General features: G+C 50.4%; 6 protein-coding genes across 6 annotated transcripts; 1 reads left to right on the top strand and 5 right to left on the bottom strand.

Annotated features, from left to right (window-relative positions):
- Nucleotides 1-445: 445 nt before the first annotated feature.
- Nucleotides 446-1788, bottom strand: N7477_005928 (intradiol ring-cleavage dioxygenase; the record flags this gene model as incomplete). The annotated part of the gene is made up of 4 exons (XM_056967591.1): nt 446-1057; nt 1108-1250; nt 1304-1459; nt 1539-1788. 4 exons carry the CDS (start codon nt 1786-1788, stop codon nt 446-448), a joined length of 1161 nt encoding a protein of 386 aa, XP_056822345.1.
- Nucleotides 1789-3599: 1811 nt separating this feature from the next.
- N7477_005929 (sugar porter family MFS transporter) lies at nt 3600-5272 on the bottom strand (the record flags this gene model as incomplete). Its single annotated transcript, XM_056967592.1, has 2 exons — nt 3600-5021; nt 5078-5272. 2 exons carry the CDS (start codon nt 5270-5272, stop codon nt 3600-3602), a joined length of 1617 nt encoding a protein of 538 aa, XP_056822346.1.
- Nucleotides 5273-10979: 5707 nt separating this feature from the next.
- N7477_005930 (methyltransferase family protein) lies at nt 10980-11684 on the top strand (the record flags this gene model as incomplete). The annotated part of the gene is made up of 1 exon (XM_056967593.1): nt 10980-11684. One exon carries the CDS (start codon nt 10980-10982, stop codon nt 11682-11684), a length of 705 nt encoding a protein of 234 aa, XP_056822347.1.
- A 150-nt stretch (nt 11685-11834) lies between these two features.
- On the bottom strand, nt 11835-14290 carry N7477_005931 (uncharacterized protein; the record flags this gene model as incomplete). The annotated part of the gene is made up of 18 exons (XM_056967594.1): nt 11835-11995; nt 12046-12124; nt 12173-12320; nt 12369-12497; nt 12545-12622; nt 12670-12872; nt 12937-12945; nt 12996-13028; nt 13083-13146; nt 13196-13274; nt 13322-13436; nt 13486-13557; nt 13605-13721; nt 13772-13800; nt 13831-13929; nt 13992-14061; nt 14113-14146; nt 14196-14290. The coding sequence occupies 18 exons, from the start codon at nt 14288-14290 to the stop codon at nt 11835-11837; spliced, it is 1614 nt and encodes a 537-aa protein (XP_056822348.1).
- A 2222-nt stretch (nt 14291-16512) lies between these two features.
- N7477_005932 (uncharacterized protein) lies at nt 16513-16894 on the bottom strand (the record flags this gene model as incomplete). Its single annotated transcript, XM_056967595.1, has 3 exons — nt 16513-16676; nt 16730-16761; nt 16818-16894. 3 exons carry the CDS (start codon nt 16892-16894, stop codon nt 16513-16515), a joined length of 273 nt encoding a protein of 90 aa, XP_056822349.1.
- A 507-nt stretch (nt 16895-17401) lies between these two features.
- Nucleotides 17402-18430, bottom strand: N7477_005933 (putative short-chain dehydrogenase/reductase family protein; the record flags this gene model as incomplete). The annotated part of the gene is made up of 4 exons (XM_056967596.1): nt 17402-17455; nt 17517-17700; nt 17763-18302; nt 18363-18430. Coding segments are annotated over 4 exons (846 nt in total), but the record flags the coding sequence as incomplete, so codon positions are not given.
- Nucleotides 18431-18572: the final 142 nt, after the last annotated feature.

Raw genomic sequence — 18572 nt, forward strand, 5'->3', positions numbered from 1 at the left:
AAAGTCTCTCGCTCTACTATCTGAGAATCCACTTCTTGAGAAGCGGGCGTCCGGTGTTAGTTGAGAGAGACTGTATGGAAAGGTCTGATGATTCAAAAAAATCCTTTGATTGTTCGAGAAGAAGATTATCAAGATTAAATGACGCGATGTGTGCGAGACATGCTTAATGAGATCCACAACGGAGGAAATGCAACAGCACTGCATTAAAGAAAGTATGATGTTTATTAAGGGGCAAAATGTGGTTCTTCGTGTACCTAGCACATACCTCTTATTCATCTAGCCCATCTGCATGAGTTTCGCGGTTTTAGAAGGCTACTGTGATGATGAACAGGTGAGAATTAGAGTACAAGGACCATAATTTCTTGAATACCCTGTATACAAAATTTCATACAATCACACAAAGAAGGCGAGGTCAAAACACCCGACCATCGCCTATACGGCATATTTAAGCAGTACTCTTCGTAGCAGCAGCACTAGAAGTGCCGGAGGAAGAGAAACCAGGCGGCATGCCACCTCCACCACCCATACCGCCACTGTTCTCATTCTCAACGCCGCCCTCCTCGGTGTAATACGCAGCAGGGGTGATATCACTATCCTCGGTCGAATCGATTCCAACGGCGATCCAAGCGAAAATACCATCACTCACATCATCCCCAAGGTAGACGTACTCCATGAACGGATCGATGGTATCCGCCTCCTCGGACAGGATCGAATCATCAGCATTGGTAGTCAGATCTTGGGTGTTGGTGGAATACGGGGAGGTTTCCTCGACGGCGGAGATCAGGTCTTGGTCGAAGAAGAGTTGACCGACGTGGGACGAGTGCGCGGTGTAGAGGTCAGAGAGGGTTGAGTTTGCCTGCACGGAGGTGTCGTTCGCAGCGTGCGTGAGGACGTGGATGTGGGTTGCGCGGCCGGTGTAGTGACCGGGGAAGATCGAGGTGAACTGGACGATGCCGTCAGCGTTGGAGGCCTGGATGCCGCGGAGGAAGGTTGCGTCGAGGTTGTTGGCGTCGCCAGAGTTGCCGTTACCGTTGGCCTGAACACCTGAGTAGACGCCCTAGAGGATGTTAGTGAGGCTCATGTGTGTCAAGGACAGGAAGAATTTACAGTGGAGTTACAGTGCCAGATATCCATGTAGACATTAGGGAGAGGGTTGCAGGTGTTGGTGTCGATCAATTGGATGTCCATGTACAGGGGGACACCTTCCTGGTCCTCGACAACATTCTCGCGGATCAATTCACCGGTGACGTCTGCCATGATAAGTATATTACAATGAGGGTTTTGCAATTCATAAAAGACTTACAGTACGGTCCCTGGGTAACATCAGGACCCAAAATGCAGGTTGCCTCAGAGCCAAAGAGGATGCTAGAGTCGGTGGACATGTCCACATGAGTCAGGTTGGAGTGGTGGTCTGTGTTGAGCACACTATCGAGGGAACGAGCCTTGTTGAAGTGGGCATCTGCCTGATGTTAGACAATGCATGGTTCCGGTACGGTCCTCTCTGAAGCAAAAGGAGTGTGAATATGAAAAGTACATACGGGTGTCGATTCCACGACGACGACGAAGATGCTTAACAGCAGCCTGACGACGAGCCACATTCTTGTTCTCAATACCACGAGCCTTGAGGTTCGAAGCACAATTGGCAAGGCTGCGAGACTGAAGGGACGAGCTCTTGACAAAGGCTGCGCGCTCAGCAGCTTCAGCGGTGTGATCATGGCCGGGATGAGCGGACACAACGCTGGTCAGACCCAGAATGCCGACGGCAACAGCAGAAGTAAGGTGAACCATTGTTGCTATACCACAAAATGAGCGGATCTAAAGAAGGGAAAGGTAAGATTGCAAAGATGAGAGGATGGTGATCCAAGGGAGACTCACGGTGAACTCGCAGTCTTTATACTCCCCGGAGACCAACATCGAGTCCCACTTGGGACAAGCCTCCAATCTATCCCCAATAGCCTGATCTACCTCATAGACCCAAAATCCCGCTCAGTCTGCCCAAAAGCCCTGGCTCGAACATCTCCCCCCAATCCCAAATCACAGCGCTCACATTGCGCATCAACCAGGTACACTCGTCCTTGAAACCCCATGAAGAATCCACAGCGGATACCAGGCTTGATCCAGATGCACCGGTGTGAATCAAGCTAATTCATCATCAGCCCGTTGATTGGACCCGGCATTTGCTTTGCCCCCAAGTTCCGTCCACTTACTTCAGCCGTGACGGAAAGCTGATGAATCCGGCGACGATCATGGGGAGTTATGGCTTTGCCAAGGCACTCTAAAATGGCAACGCGAAGCGCTACATGGAGATAGAGAGCCAGTGAGTTAAGGAGTGCAGGTCCAGGCCCCCCAGGAACCAGAATCGGGTTGTGGGCGGATCGGGGGTTCGAATGACGAGTCGATGAGTTACGAGCTGATAGCTTCAGGTAGCTATATCGGTAGCTCTGCGGCAAGAAACAGAGTCTTTTTGACATGTTTCTTCGTGATGCATGATAATTCCGACTCGGAAATTTACCACTTCGTCCGCTTCAAACTCGACACGGACGCATCACAGTCAAGCATCATGCTGTGGGCGCACAAACATATCCTCGGCACCCTCATATTTCTCGAGTCGATCTTTTCCAGATCAGATGTCATGCATATCCTCTATATCCCAGGCCGGCATCGGGTCCCCGACGGGGTCTTGGGATCCGACGTACTGCGCATACGTACTCGTTCTTGGCGGCGGGGGTCTTTCGCATAATTCTTCATGATTCATGTCATGCGCGGGCCTGATTGTGACAAGCGCCAAGTTGTGCCAAGGGTTTTTGATTCCGATTGAGCGGGGATACTGCCAAAGAGTATCTGGTGAAACTGACCGTCGTGAAAGTAGATCTGCGGTAGTATGGGGCGCGGATGCCAAGATGATACTGGAGGCTTGGCGGTGCTTGATCCGGGGATCTGCCGATGCGTGAGTTTTGAGAGGGAGTTGGGCTCAGCGCATGTACGGGCGTTACTAGTAGCCACAAAAGTGATTACAGGCAGATCTCGGAAATAAAAAAGCTAAAATTAATATAGCCAAATCACCTAGTGAGCGGTATCCGGCCTGCGTTTGCTGGCTTCTTCGTTGACATGGCAGTCCTGGAGAAGATCTTCCAAGCGATTGTCGAGGTTAAAGCTCAAAAGTCTGCTGACAGATTTTGGCAATGCCATTTGCAGAGACTATTGTCTCCATCTATGCGCGTGTGGATGTAAAAGTTCGTCTGGGTGGGGTTCCTCCTGTCGCTTGTGTACCAAGAGAACCGACCAACAGATTGTCATAATCAATCGAGTAACAGACAAAGCTGCCACGAGCCATGCGACACTCAGAAAGAGAAAATGTGTCATTCGCAGTTATTGCAAAGAACCTGGAAAATTACGAGAGAATTTTGTGAAAAGAATTAAGTAGATTCAATTGACGTAAAATTACATTCCATCATCAAGCGATGAAGCCAATGGCACATAAAAGCATAAGGCGTGAAACTTTGGTATTGCGCTGAACAATGGGACCAGCCACCAGGAGGGGGGGGAAATTAATAAAAAGGAAAGCAAGATCAAAGGCAAAGCCAATAATCCCGAATCAATTAGACCTCGGCGTGGGTAACGACGGGGCCAACAGCAGCCTTCTCAGTGAAGCCCATCTCGCCAGCGAAGGTGGAGTGAGGGACCCAGCCAGCAGAAGTGCGGGGGGTGGTCTCCTCCATCATCTTGTCGACCTGCTCCAGAGTAAGACCCTTGGTCTCGGGAATGAGGAAGTAGGTGTAGACAAAGGCGCAGGTGCAGAGGGAGCCCCAGAGGAAGAAGACCTTGGCGCCGAGGTTGCCCTGGTCGGAGTCGACCATGTAGGGGGTGATGACGGCGATGATGCAGTTCCAGAGCCAGTTGGAGGCGGTGGAGAGAGCGACACCGCGGGAACGGATGGGAAGAGGGTAGATCTCACCAATGACGACCCAGGCACCGGGACCCCAGGTGGAGGCGAAGAAGAAGATGTAGATACAGATGAAGGCAATCATGGCGGAGACCGCCTGAGGGTTCTGACCGTCGGTGACACCGATGATGGCCACAATGAACTGGCAGACAACCATGCCGAGAGCACCCCACAAGAGGAGAGGGCGACGGCCGACCTTCTCAATGGTGTAGAAAGAGATCGGGGTGGAGCAGACGTTGACGATGGTGGTGATCATGGTGAGCAGGAAGGGGTTCTGGATGGTGCCAAGCTGCTTGAAGAAGGTGGTACCGAAGTAGAAGACGAAGTTGACACCGGTCCACTGCTGCATCATCTGAAGGGAGGTACCGAGGACAGTGCGGCGGAGGTTCGAATTGGGGTGGAAGAGGCTGCCGCGGAAGCAGTTGAACCAGGACTCAAAGTAGCCGGTCTGGGGGATCAGGGTCTGCTCGTATTGGAAGTTGGCATCGATCTCGTTCAGCTCCTGCTCGATGAAGTCGGAGTCCTCGGGCTGGTCACGGATGCGGGCGAGGGCAGCACGAGCCTTGTCCTTCTGGCCCTTGCGGATGAAGTGACGAGGAGACTCGGGGAGCATGAACAGACCAGTGCCGAGGATCAGAGCCCAGAGCAACTGGAGACCGACGGGGATACGGTAGGAGCCGGAGTCGGTGCGGTTCTCGGTAGCGTAGTCGACGCAAGACGCCAGCATGAGACCGATGGTGATGCAGAACTGGTAACCGGAGACAATCGCACCGCGCACCTTGCGGGGGGCGATCTCAGACATGTACAGGATGATGACGGCTGAGACGAAGCCGACACCGAATCCAGCAATGAGACGACCAGCAACGAGGAGACCGAGGCTGCTGGAAGCAGTCTGGAGAACGACACCAACGATGAAGACGAAGCAGCCAGCAATGACAGTAGTACGACGACCAAACCAATCAGCGAGGTCACCAGCGATCAAAGCACCAAAGAAGGTTCCAGCGGAGAGAATAGAGACAATGAGGGACTTCTTCCACGAGGGAATCACAAAGGCGTCGGGGTTGGTAGTAGCTTCGCTCTGTTCAGTGAATTAGCAAGACAACTCGAAGAGGGGAGCGAAAGATCAGGCCGTACCAAGGGCATGTGCTCGAAAGTCGAGATGAAGAAGTCCATACCAAGGACACCCGAGATGTAACCAGAGTCATAACCGAAGAAAATACCACCAAAGGCAGCAAAGGCACACATCAAGTAAGTCTTGAAGGTGACGGGGGCCTCGACGCGAGTAGCGTCGATGCTGCCCCCGCGGACAGGGCTAACACTACCGGGCATTTGAGCAACGGTAGGATCGGTAAGTGTGGGAGTGTTGACGTTCACGTTTGTAGTGGTAGTGGCGGTTATCAAGAGTCAAAGAGTCAAAGTCAAGAAGAGAGTCTAACGTTGATGGATGTTGTTTAGGTGGAGGATAAGACAAGGATGAGAAAGAAAGAAAAAGTGAGGGGGGATACAGGGTGGTTTATATGCAAATCTCCCCCAGGGTGGAAACACCCCGGATCCCAAAAGTCAAGCCCAGGGAAACACCGTCCTCAAACGATCTAGCTCCATCTAGCGGAAATTGCTTACAGAGTTTGGCCACTCTCGGCCCCGCGACGGCTGCAAGCGATGCCCAGACACATGGCTGCTCGAACCTTGCCACGAGAGATGAAAACGAGAGCTAGATCAAATCTGGGCTGCGGAGAGTGACACTAGACCGTAAATAGACGGTGGACATGCCATGCGGTGTTGGAAACCCTGGGGAAGTCTGCACGGATCCACCCGTGGGTAGGCGAACGCCGGGCTGGTTGGCTGAGTGTAGCAGAGAGTCCTGGGCTAGGGCCGACCAGAACCCTGTCCATTGGCTCGATTTCGAAAGTTGGAGGGAGCTGGAATAAGCTGGCCAACTACAAGCTCGGGTCCAGCTCCGCCAGGGCCGAGTTTTGCCAAAACTCGAACCAAAACTAAACCCTCGGCTGCCGGCGTCTCTGCCCCATTCGGGTGAATCCCCCGTGGTTTCCAGTCATGTGATTGGTCGGTGCCTCAACTGCGCCACAGAACTTAGACTAAATTATTTTTTCCACACGTCGTGATCATGTTCTTTTGAGTCTAAGCCGATCTATATTCGGCATCCGGGGTTCACCTACTCGATTCCACGGCTTCTCGACTCTCTAGAGCCCGAGTTCCGTGAGGGGATCGGGTGACCTGGTCAACGGCAATGTCCGGCGTGTTTTCTTTGGTCACACACGACAGGGATTTAGATGTCCATTCACAACTAGACGCCAGTCACTTACTCCTCCCGGTGTCCATTCTCTCTGTACCGTTGACAAGATCCTAGGCCAATTCACCACGTGCTTGGCGTGACCATAGGGCAGACCGCACGGTCAAAAAGTCAGCCTAAAAGTCTGTCTTGGCATACCAGTCCGGTAACTGGTCATCTTCCCAGATACCACCCAACGTGGATGCCACCCTAGAGCCGAATCTAGAACGCTACGTCCCGTGGTCCCCACAAAACCACCTAGGATCGGGGCGTCTAGCCACTCAATCTCCCCGCGCCTCTGGGGAAAAAACCCAGAAGCAACCAAGAAGGGGCAAGATTAAGCGGGCGCTGAATTCAAGGTCTTGGCCATTCGCGTGGCGCCCTATAGCAGCTCGCCCCACAACTCCTCACTCTCCCCAGACCCTGTCCCAACCACGTCTATCGGGCTAATATCGGGCCAAAGCCCGTGAAGGGATTCGTGGCCGAGCCCGTGAGCTCGTATATCATGGCCCGCGTACGACCCCACGGGACCGGGGTTTGGGCTTTGCGTTTCGCAAGGGGGGGGGCGCCCGGGCCCGCCATGGTACAATTGCTCTTAGCAATCGAGCTGTCATTCACGCGGGTTCACTCCGCACGGACTACCTCCTTTCCCCGTGAGGTCTGAGATTTTTCTCTCTCCTGCGATTGCGGGGGGGTTTACCTCTGTGGATAGTGTGCTGATCATGCTGACAGGGGGGTCTACAATAAACTCTAAGCCCTGCATAGATGCTATGATAGGGTACTATGCCGAACGTGCTCATAAAGAGAAAAGAAAATGAAACTCCAGAATGAAACCACAACGCCGGGACCTTAGAAAAATCCTTGTAGCCTGTACACAAACTACAGAACGCCCCTGTAAGACACGGCGAGTAACAAAAACCTCTTTTTGTCAAACGACATTTTCCAATTAGACTTCCACTAGTCACTAGCCTCCTCAACCCGTCTGTCTAAACCTGGTTTGGCTTAGTAGAAACGTAAACTTTCCATGGCAGTAGAAAATTTTCATCGCTCCAGAGTTCGGCATCCCATGCCTAGCCCCGGGTTTCGCAATTTCCCCGGGTCGCCTCTGCCCGGTGAGAGATTTCAGTTAGGCCCGACTTTTACAAGTCCGGGGACGGCCGGGGTAGAATGTCTCGGGGTAAGAATCGGGGGGTGGCCAGCCAAGACGCGATGGATCCCCGGTTGGCCGCGGACCGAGAATTGAGTGGTTAGCACTAGGATAAATGGGGGGTTTTTGAGGGTATTCAAGTTGAGACAGGGGTGCGGGAAATTTCTGTCATTAGGGGCTTGTTGCATCCACTTTGTTGTGCCTCGTGCGTAGTACGAATTTTACGCTGTAGCGCAGTCTACTTTGAATTGAAAGAGAAGCCAACTTCCCAGATCTGCCAACTTCCCAGATCTGCCAACTTCCATGGCAAGCACTAGCATGAGATTGTTTGTGCCAAGGAGTCGACTTTCGAGGCGATGCAGCAGCCGCGCGCCTTGAGGCCGTTGCTCTCGTGTATACTTTCCTTGAAATCACGCACCTTCATCTATGTAGCTTCCCATCTACCACAGTTCTGATTCCTAGAGCTTTGAGAAGGTCGAGGATCGTGCATGAATATGAGCGCAGAATTTCCGTAGACTTTATAAACTTGGACTCCTCATGTTACTTGTTACTATGGGTTTTTCATATTGTACTTTGCGTCAGAGATCCAATGATAAATCTCAAAAATTGGTCGGGCGCGACTCATTGTTGTTCCGGGGCTGCAAGTGCTTGTGGATGTTTGACCGACCGTTTTCTTGGCACTTGAAGTCTGTTTTGTGCAAAAGCTTAGCTTTATTGCGGAATATCACTGCCTAATCGATCTTGAGGCTCATTTATATCCTGAGAGCGTAGGTAAACTCAATCAATAATCTCCAAAACAGCTTCCAATAATCCACGAATGGGCATGATATGCTTCGATGGTCTCAGAGATGACGAGGCAAACTGTTCAGAAGACAACAAGGGTGCAGTAGAAGTCACGGTGGTTAGGCTGGGGTGTGGTGTGGGAATATCTCCCTTACATTTGCCTTAGAACAAGCTGATAGAGAAGATCTGGACATTGATCGGTGACGTTTTATCTTTAATGTTTATTCATGATCATTAGGCCATTCTCGTGCCACAAAATCCAGAGATCTATTTATTCACTCTTCAAAGTTTGAAAGCTGGGAGTATGCACAATAGGGTGCTTGATAACTGCACTGATATATATGTATATGTACATATATCTCTACGATCAGAAACAGAATCCCACTTTTGAAGTAATTTACCTGCGTTTACATGACAATCAATAGGCGTGAAAGAGAGATATATACCAATTTTAACCACTAACATATCCCAAACAATCAAATCGATCAATACGTTGTACTAGGAGTTGTGATTGACTGGTGGCATTCGAGTTGAACCTCATCCTCCGGGGTCAGCAAGGATTGAACCGATCTTGGCAGCTCCGCCCCCACAAAACAGCACCGGTGAGAGCTTCAAGTTAGAGCCGAAATTCTCAGGGCAAGGCCGAAACTTGATTTTCCGGGGCCGCGGGGGTGACTTGATGACCCGGCAATATCTGGCGAGCTGATTCAACGGGTCGGGATGGATACCTGTTTGACATTGACCGACTGATGCTCGGTCCGTTCATTTTACCGGTTGTTGGATTTTTCTTTTTAATCTTTTTTTCTCTTTTATATGGTCCGTTAAGGGGGTTGTGGCTTGTGTCTATTGGAAATGGAGAAAGCCTCCTTTCAGATCAGAGTAGCACCAATTTCAAAGATTCCGAGGCGATTTTGGAATCAAGAGAGTTGGTGCCAGGCGTGGCCAGTTCACCAAGCGAAGGTGAATTAGGCTTTTCCAACATTGTTTACTGTGGGTGGTATATGCCCAGAAAACCAAGTTCTCAGAGTTGGTCGCTTTCGAATTTAGGATGAAAATATGTGGGCAGATCAAGGAGTGCAAAGGTCGGGACCCCCGCTATGCCCCTCGTCATTTCACTCTCCCAGTATCCACGTAGTCATTGATCCCACGAGGCTGGGTCATGAAAGCAGCCGCGAGACAGGTCAAAGCCGGATGAGCCGCTTTCCTTGGGGATATCGGCACACCTTTGGGTGACGTAGCTGGGTGTGAAATTACCAAATGCCGCAAGCGAGGCTTCCCCAGTCAATCTCACCCTAGGTGAATCGCTCAACTTATTGTAATTTCCATCGAGTTGGATAAGCGAGAATTTAGTTTTTTTGGCAATGTGTAGGGGCATTGTGAGCTTTGTAATGATGAAGGTGACTTGTATGGTTCCTCGAGTAGGTTTTGCCCATATGGCGATGTAAGGGGTAGTTTACAAGGCTACGCCATCTGGAGATGAATTGCTGAGCAGATACTTTGAGCCTGGTGCCAGAATGATACTTCGCAGTAGATGATTAGCCAGCCTCTCTTAGAGATAGCATGTAAATGTAGCGCATGACGTTGCACGTCAAATTGGAGCATGGTTCCAATACCAGATCCGTTCAAGACCGCCCGCTTCGTCGAAAACTAGTATATACTGATTGAGAGATTATTTTTCGCCGAGAAAAGGGGCCCACCGAAGCCCTCACTGACGATGGTAACTCATGGACGTTTCTCGATGAGGAGGCGCAGAGATGCGATATCAGGGGAGCCTTCCTTCTTGGCCAATAGAATGGTGAACCGAGCATTGCTATTAGCACTCATACGCTCCTATAGCTCACCTTGGTGCCTCTTTTGAGCCTTCGGAGGCAAGCGCTCCATCAAATTATATTTCATCATGGTATCAAGCAACCCTGCAATTGGGCACAGAAGCAGACCCGGCTGGCGCTGTAATCTCTCCTGTTCTTGGCAAAGCATCAAGCCAGAATAGTCCAGGCAATCTCCACCCGAGTCATGCCTTGGACTGACCTGGGAAAAGCAGAGGTTGCCAAGTGCCAGGGTACTTTCCCATTTGTCCGGTGTTGGGCGTAAGCACTAGCCACGCTATGTGCCCTCGGACTCTTGAGACCTTTCGGCTTTACCCGACATAAACATGTAGTTAAGTCCCCTGCTTACGCCCTTGTATTTGAATCTCGTGCGTGCTAGTCAAATCAATCATCTTGCTGTCTTAGGCAGCCTCCGGAATCGTGCTAGCCGAGAGAATCGAACCATTGTACGATTTATCCGTCTACGCTGATCCAACGGGGTTCAAGACTTGCTACGAAGACGTCGATACCAGGTACGCCAACTGTGTCAACAGTAAATGCGCTGGTGGAAATCCATCATGCTATGAATCATGCAGTGGCGATACTTTGTGCATGGCTTTTTCATGTCTAAACCTTGTTCTTGATTGCGTCAATGTTTGCGCATGCGTCAAGAACGGGAATGAGATCGATTGCATGGTAGTTGTTGGGCCGATGATTGCCGTCGAGTATAGTCTATGAGTAAACGTAACCTGGCCCGACATGCGATATAGGTGATAGAGCACAAAAAAAGGTGAATCATTCCACGATCTAAGCTTTCAACTTGAGCCTCGAACGTGGAGCGATTAAGAAAATCCGGGGAATCTCACGTGGACGGATCGTGACCAGCGCGTCGCGTCAGAGACCTCCCGAAGTCCGCGCTGACACTGCATGGCAACCAAAGGGTGTAAGCCAGAACAGACACGCCAGACAGTTCTAATCCTACACATCTCACAGCATCCTGACATACGCAATATGACCCAAGCAAGCTCTACCCTCTTAGCCTTGACCATGGCGGGCGCAGGCTACCTAACAGCCCTCTGCACGACACCGCCAAATCCCTCACCCTCCCAAAAAGACCGACACAGCACCGACCGCATCACCTGGATCGCTGGTGCTGGTGCCACCATCGCCCGCCGCGCGACGCTCACAATCTCTCTGTATCACGCTCTCCTGACGCTGATCCCGTCATACGCGCCCGGTCGGCTTCACCAGATTTGTCCGCGGCCCGAGAACCGAAATATGGCTGTCTTCACCTGGAGTCCGATTGTCGTGGCGTCATTATTTATAATCTTCCTCGGGGCTTTTGTTCGGTTATCGGCGTATGGCGGATTAGGGAGAAATTTCACATTCCATCTTGCGGCGCCGGATCAGCTTGTTACTAGTGGTGTGTATCGGTGGATGCAGCATCCGAGTTATACGGGACAGTTTTTGGTTTATCTGGGGTGCATGGGTGTCTTTCTGAGGTGGGATGGGGTAGCTGGTTGCCATATTGGTAAGGATATCTTGGATAGTTGGGTGGGGTATGGGGTTCCGGTGGAAGTAATGATTGTGGTATCGTCGTTGACTATAATTGAACTAAGGGTTAGAGATGAGGAGGCCATGCTGAGGCAGCAATTTGGGGAGAAATGGGAGGATTGGCATCGGATGACGCCGAGATTTGTTCCGGGGGTTTTCTGAGAGTGTAGCAAAGGGGCCTCCCGAGCTCGTGGTGAGCCGGACGCATATGAGTATATTCATAGTTGATCTAAATAGATGATTTTGCCGCCTTGTCTGCTGCTTGGAGACTGCTTAGGTTATTTTCGGCCGTCAGGAAGTGTATTATATCGCTTATTTCTCGTGGTACGAGGGCACAGATTCATGCGTAGGCATAGTATTCAGTCCATCCAATGCAAGGTCAATTCGTGGACCCGTGTAGTTCTTCCGCCCGTCTAAGAACCACTGGAATACGGAAATCAGGATGATGACCGCAAAAGCAGCAATGCAGTAGTCTGGTTTCAATTTAGCGGGATATGCGAGATTAGGTCAATGTTCAACTCACTCATGCTGCTTCCAGTCACTGTTCTGGAAGGAGGAAAAACGAACAGCACGGTTGTCAGAATAATATATGCCAGGGATACCTGTGTCAGATTAGTAAAATTATGTAGTGCAAGTAGATGGATACAAACTATATCGCAGAACCATCCAACGGCACGAGGCAGCTTCCATTTTCTCTCAGGCAAAGCATTGCGTCCTTGCAGGCAATTGACCAGAATCGGCATCATATAGGATAGATCGAGGGCTACGACGGAAGCCGAGATGATAGCGTTGAAGGCGCTGAGAGGTTAGTTGGACCTTCGCTATTGAAGGGGAAGCCGATCGTACCTAGATGAACCCAAGAATATGCATCCAAAGCAGATGACAACCACCACAGTCAAGATGAGGGCGTTCAGAGGCAGCTTCAGAGTTGGATGCACGGTCGCAAAGAACCGAGATGCGGGAAGACCACCATCCCTGTGAACGTGAGACGACGTTTGGATCGGACAACAAGGTGGACTTACCGCGCAAAGGCGAAGATCATTCGACTGCTCGTGGTCATCACGCTAAGAATAGCAAGGATCAAACAGACAATTGGGAACCTTGAAATTGTTAGACGATATTCCTATAGACCAGTGGGAGCGCTTACATCAAGAGACAAATGGCTCCTACTTTGTTCTTCGTAGCATCGATAAGAATTTGTAGGAGGGGACCCGCAGCAGACGTGGTGACCTTGTTCATATCGCCTGCAACAAAAAGCAGGACAATGAGGAAAATTGCACCGGTTACAGTGCCGATACCGACGCATGTGACCATGATTTTAGGGCCCTCAACGGATGCATTGGGGGACCTCTGCTTAAGTCAGAGTAGCTCGATAGATGTTAAAGATCCTATTCTTACCTTCAATCATGTGAACAACGGCATCCTATGCCATAAATTAGTTTGATATAGACTACTTGAGCCAAGTAGACCTACAAAGGCCGTGACACCGAGTCCTCCTTGGAGTAACTGTGACGAAAATCAATTTGTCGATCGAGCATTCCAATAAACGAACAGACATACCCCCAAGAGCCATGCAACACCATCAGGCCATCCTGTAGTATTGATGAAGTTGGCAAACACAAATCTTAAAACTAAGCTCCTGGTCGAATCTATAGAAGAATATTTGTGCTCACTTTGCTGTGTTATAGTCAGGTGAAGCGCACGCAAGCACCGTGATACAAACGATCACGAAGCCACCAATTGACCAAGTGACTAGGCAAGTTAGCTTTGGTTCGAGAGCAAACACTGATATATCTCACAAGCGCCTCGGTAAATGGTAGGCAGAATAGCATTGCCGAAGGCATTAATGCAGAATGCCCCGAGCGTTAGTCCGATATAGATGAGGAATTGTTGCCAGCGTTGAGGATCGTAACTCTGTTTCATCCGTTAGATCATTTCTTGTAGGGGATTTTATTTTCCTCACTGGATGCATGGCAGAAATTATCCCCACAATTAATTGACTTGATAAGAGTGAGTTGGTAGCTACGAGAGCAACCTATTGGCGGTTAGCGAATTCCGCCGCGAGGGAATGAAGTGGCTTACCCATCCCGCAACGTTGATCCATCCCGTAATCCAGGAGAGTATAGGAACCCATGCAGGCCAAGCAGCTTCGTACTCGTCAATGGCTGTGTAGAGAGAGAAAAAATCAAAACTTACTGACTGTTGGGTGGTTAGCGAGTACTTCTGGCAATTGAAGTGCGGAAGCTTACCTGCGACCCAATGGTATTGCCCACCCGCCCTGAGAAAAGTCAATGAAGGTTTCGCATACTCCACAAGAATGATGAAATATCATACGTCGGATATGCCGAGAGAAATTCGGCTAGCGAAGTCGCGATGCAGAGGTTGCAGAACCCTGCGGTAACCAGACCTGTACGGTGTGAGTCATTTCCGGGTCAAAAGAGATCACCCATATCAACAAATGAACTGTACCCCAGATCACACTCGTACTTCCGCCCGATGTAAGACTAATTGACAGACTGGCTGAAAGAGCAGTCCATGACTAGGTCAAAATTAGTTTTTTCATTGTTTTCGGGCGGAATTGTGCACCCACATTCAACACAGCAAAGGCTAGTCCCAGCATCGACCTGGCTACAGTCAATAAATCACCGTCAAATCGGATTATTATGATCTGACCAAGTAGAGAACTGCCGTTTCAATTCAGGTTTGTGGCCCAAGGCGGCCAACTGAGCATCATCACCCTCGAGAGGAGGTCTTTTATCAACATCCATGCTTGGAATATTCAATCAAAAGAAAATGTGATAAGAGAGAAAATAGAATACGAGGCGAAAATGAACCCGGACGCTGAGCCTCTAAGTATCCTAGCGAGTGCCCAGCAGAGCTCATGGAGGTCATAACAAGGGTCACGAATAGCACGGACAGGGTCTAGCTGCGGGGAAAACGTCAGTGATTTACTCAGAGAGTTCGGTGTCTCGTTATCAGCGATTTTTATCTGAAATCCACTGGAGAAAAACCAATCGCCGATTGACCTGAGGGGTGGGCCTGCGGTGGGTTCCACTCCGCGGTTCCTGCCCAGCTTTACGCGCTGTCTCTCCGCGAAGCTCAACTGTTCCTGGACCGGCTGGGCCTCCCGATCTCGCCGATCGGCGCATGTACTTGCCAAATTCTGCGTGGCTTGGTTCCTTCTTATTAGACTCAGTGTAACATCAGTTGTGTTGATCTTGCGGAATGGTCCGATAGAGTATCGGTGTGCATACGGATGAAGATTGAGTCGTCGAGGCCATCGATTGGCGGGCAAATTCCCTAAAGGCTGGTTTCGCTTATTAAGGGGTTTGAGCTCTGTCAATGTTTCAAGCCACTGCAATGGCCGCTGAAAAGTCGCTGCGGGCGGCGACGGCTGAAGCTCGAGATGAGAATGACAAGTGCAGTAGGACCTTGATTGCATAACGTAAGTCTCGAAGAATCGTATTCGAAAACCGATAGACCAAAATGTTATCCGCGGAGGTGAGATGACCGATACCGCTAGTGGTATATGGAAACTCTCCCAAGGTGCATTGCTGTGATGCTGATGGGCATATGACAGGCTTTAATCAACTCGTCCATATACAATTTCGTGATCATGGACAAAAGGAAGACGGAGGTTACGACTACGCAATCTAAGTTGGCTTCGTACGATACTGCAGTGTCGTTCACTACCAAGCCATCCTCCTGGAAGCAGACCGCTTGTAAAATATATACCATTTGAACCTGCATGAAGGTCTTCCTCCCCATCCCAAGGAATATATTGGCCTCGCGATGCATCGTACTTCCTCTACGGACCCTACACACTGCGGACACAATCCCGTGGGGCAATTTCTTTTCGCACGAGGGCACACCGAAGAATCGCACATTCACTTCCCGACAGTCGTTCCACAAGAAGCATTCCACATCGAACATCAACTGAACAAATAGATAATGCACACACCCATGCCTATATTGTCCAATGTCGGTGTCCCAGCGCCTGGGGCATTCGTGTATCCACGCTGCGGTCGGACACCTTGGCCTTGCTGGGGTTACTCGATTAGCCTTCATCGATATCGAAATATATGGTATATTGGGGGCGATTGCTAATGGAGTATGGATTTACTATTAATGCAACTATTGCGTATGATTCTTGTCTCTTAAGTGACGCTTGGTTTCGGGGAAGCACTGCGGTTGCGCAAATTGTTTCACTTAGTAAGAGTAAGCAAAATATTTGTGCAAGTGCAACATTGGGGTGCGGAGATAGGCTTTCGAGTTATGGCATGTGTCGTCGCTGATGGCGGATTATACTGTTTGACAAGAGGACATATTGTAGCTTTCACTCCAGCAGCTGCAAAATTTTAACTCGATGTATGAACAAGGTTAGATATACCACACGACTCCTGAAGTATTAATTGTATTGGCTGTGACATTGACGTGGTCGACACTTGATGTCTGTGAAAGTTAGAGATTGTACAGAAGGGACATCGCTCGCGAAAATTACACAATCGTGTGCAACTCAGAGCAGGTCGACCTACCCAAGATAGTTACTTCAATAGATAGCCGGGCTTATACGGTACAATGTTGGGCGCAGTGACAGCCACTAACACCCATCGAGAAAGTGCAGCCAGGAATACTTGGCGCGACAATCTCCTCAGACCGATCAGATCAACCCCTCACACTCAATGACCCACTAAGAACAATGAAAAGGGGAAGCGAAAGCCAAGTGAGACAAAGTGATTGATCCATTCTAATATAGTAAGAGCCATTGAATCAAGACCCTAGCCCCCTAGCCAGGCAAGCCCCAGATAACGCCCATTAAAAAAAGATGCCAGCCCATCAATCCATGCAATCTCGATGCCAAACAGCATCATGGATATAGTTGACAAACGCCGCTTAAACGCCCTGGATGAATCATAGAATCCTCAAGATGGGTGTCAACCTCAGAACCGGAATCGGTAACACGACAACCAGCATCGCAATTTGAAGTCCATCACCGACCATACATCTCAAGAGCCTGCTGGACATCCTCCAACGAGTCCTTGCTCCCGTAAGCATCCATCAGCTTCCGGTTTGCTGCGAGACGTTTCTGTTCCTCGAGCTCGGCGAACTCGATCTTGCTTTTCGTTTCGACGTAGTAGTTGTATCCGTAAAAGCCTGGTTTGTATCAGTAGGATCCTTAAAGGGACTAGTATAGGTGCGGTGCTTACCGAGACCAACTGCTGCCACCACGGGGATGTACCTGCCGTTCGGGGTGGTTAGTTGGGCTTGGGACTGAATAGAGGGAGAGAGTCGTACCAGCGCCCAGGCCGAGGCTTGAGACTCGGGGCGGCCGGATGGCTGCGGTGGGAGTTGCCTAATGCGTAGTTTGACATTTGTAACGATATTGTGGTATATTTGGTGAGATAGCGTGAAGGTGGTTTGGGATTTGAAGTGATTTGGAGGAGTGCTAAGTGTGAGGACAGGGAGAGTAGTGTGGCGCGTGAGGGTCAGGCATCGGCTTAGCGGGATTAAAGGTAGCCGTGGAATGCGGGGATTGCATGACGTGGAGAACAGCTCCCTGAGTATCAGGCCACATCTGAGGTGGCGGACCACGTTACGGTCATGCTACATCACGCTGTTTCATGATTGAAAACCTGGTAATGACCTGTCTATTGAAAGAGGATTGATTTGCAGTTGGAATCATCGTGGAATCGGCCTGGTTGACCGGTGCCGAAGGAGTTGCCGAGATCAGGAAGAGCGGAGATCGTGTTCCCCACACTCCTTTCCGTGCACTGCCTCAGGATCGACTTGCCACTGTGTTCCTATTTCTTATGGACATGAACATGATGACATGACTAGCATGTAGAATCTATCAAATATCATATGGCGATGTTTCACTTCTACTGGGCATTGTTCTTGGGGGGCGGCGCGGGGCCCTCCGGGGTGACATAGGCCTAGGGTCACATTAGCTCCACGCTACCTCCCACAACAGGTTCAGGCTCAACTTCAACTTACCTTGCTCAATCCACCATCAACAACAAAGTCAGTACCGTTGACGAAGCTGCTCTCGTCGCTGGCCAGGAAAAGAACTGCCTGAGCCTGCTCGACAGCCTCACCAAATCGGCCACTGGGGAAGTGGACCTCACGACGGAAACGCTTGGCGTGGTCGTCGCCCAGCCAGTCTTGCAGCAAGGGAGTGCTATTAAAGATGACTGATGAGCTGATGCGACCAGGCACTGAATCAAAAACAGGATTACTTACTTGAGGGGACCGGGGCAGAGAGAGTTAAAGCGGAAACCCTCACGAGCGTGCACAACAGCCAACTCGCGAGTCAGAGCAAGGACAGCGCCCTTGCTAGCAGTGTAGGCAAGCTGGGGAGTAGCAGCTCCCATTAAAGCGACAAAGCTAGCAGTGTTGATAACGCTGCCATTTTTCTTGTTGTTACGACGCAGAGCCAATACGGCATGCTTGCAGCCGAACCAGACACCCTTGACGTTGATGTTTTGTGTAAGATCCCAGATCTTCTCGGGCGTATCAACTGCGTCGGCGTCGTCGGCGTGCATGATGCCCGCATTGTTGAAAATGATGTCCATACCGCCCCAGCTATCCTGAGACTCGACCATGGCCTGCACATCAGCCTCCTTGGACACGTCGCAGCGGATGGTCTCGATGCGGCCCGCGGTGGGGACGACCTCCTTCACCTTCGCAATGGCCTTAGCCAAGGCGGGCTCTGAGATATCGGCCATGAGGACGTTGGCGCCCTCGCGGGCGAAAAGGATGGTGGTTTCGAGACCGATGCCACTAGATGAGCGGAAGTCATTAGCCACGCAATCGGAAGCATGATTGGGAGAGCTTGCCTACCCCGCGGCACCGGTGATAATAGCGTTCTTTCCTTGGAGACGACCCATTATGATGTGATGGTGGTTGAGCACTGCGAAATATTATGAATGTTAACAAACAATTGAGGGACAAGTCCACAAGATATGGCTATACACTAGCTCCACTCGTAGACCGCGGTTCTACTTACCAGACAGATGAAGTTGGACGTCCCTCACATCCACAGCGCGGTCT

The sequence above is a fragment of the Penicillium maclennaniae genome (assembly GCF_028827695.1).
Source record: "Penicillium maclennaniae strain IBT 15551 chromosome Unknown utg000005l:1.0-2652337.0:1.0-2654196.0, whole genome shotgun sequence".
NCBI classification, from domain to species: domain Eukaryota; kingdom Fungi; phylum Ascomycota; class Eurotiomycetes; order Eurotiales; family Aspergillaceae; genus Penicillium; species Penicillium maclennaniae.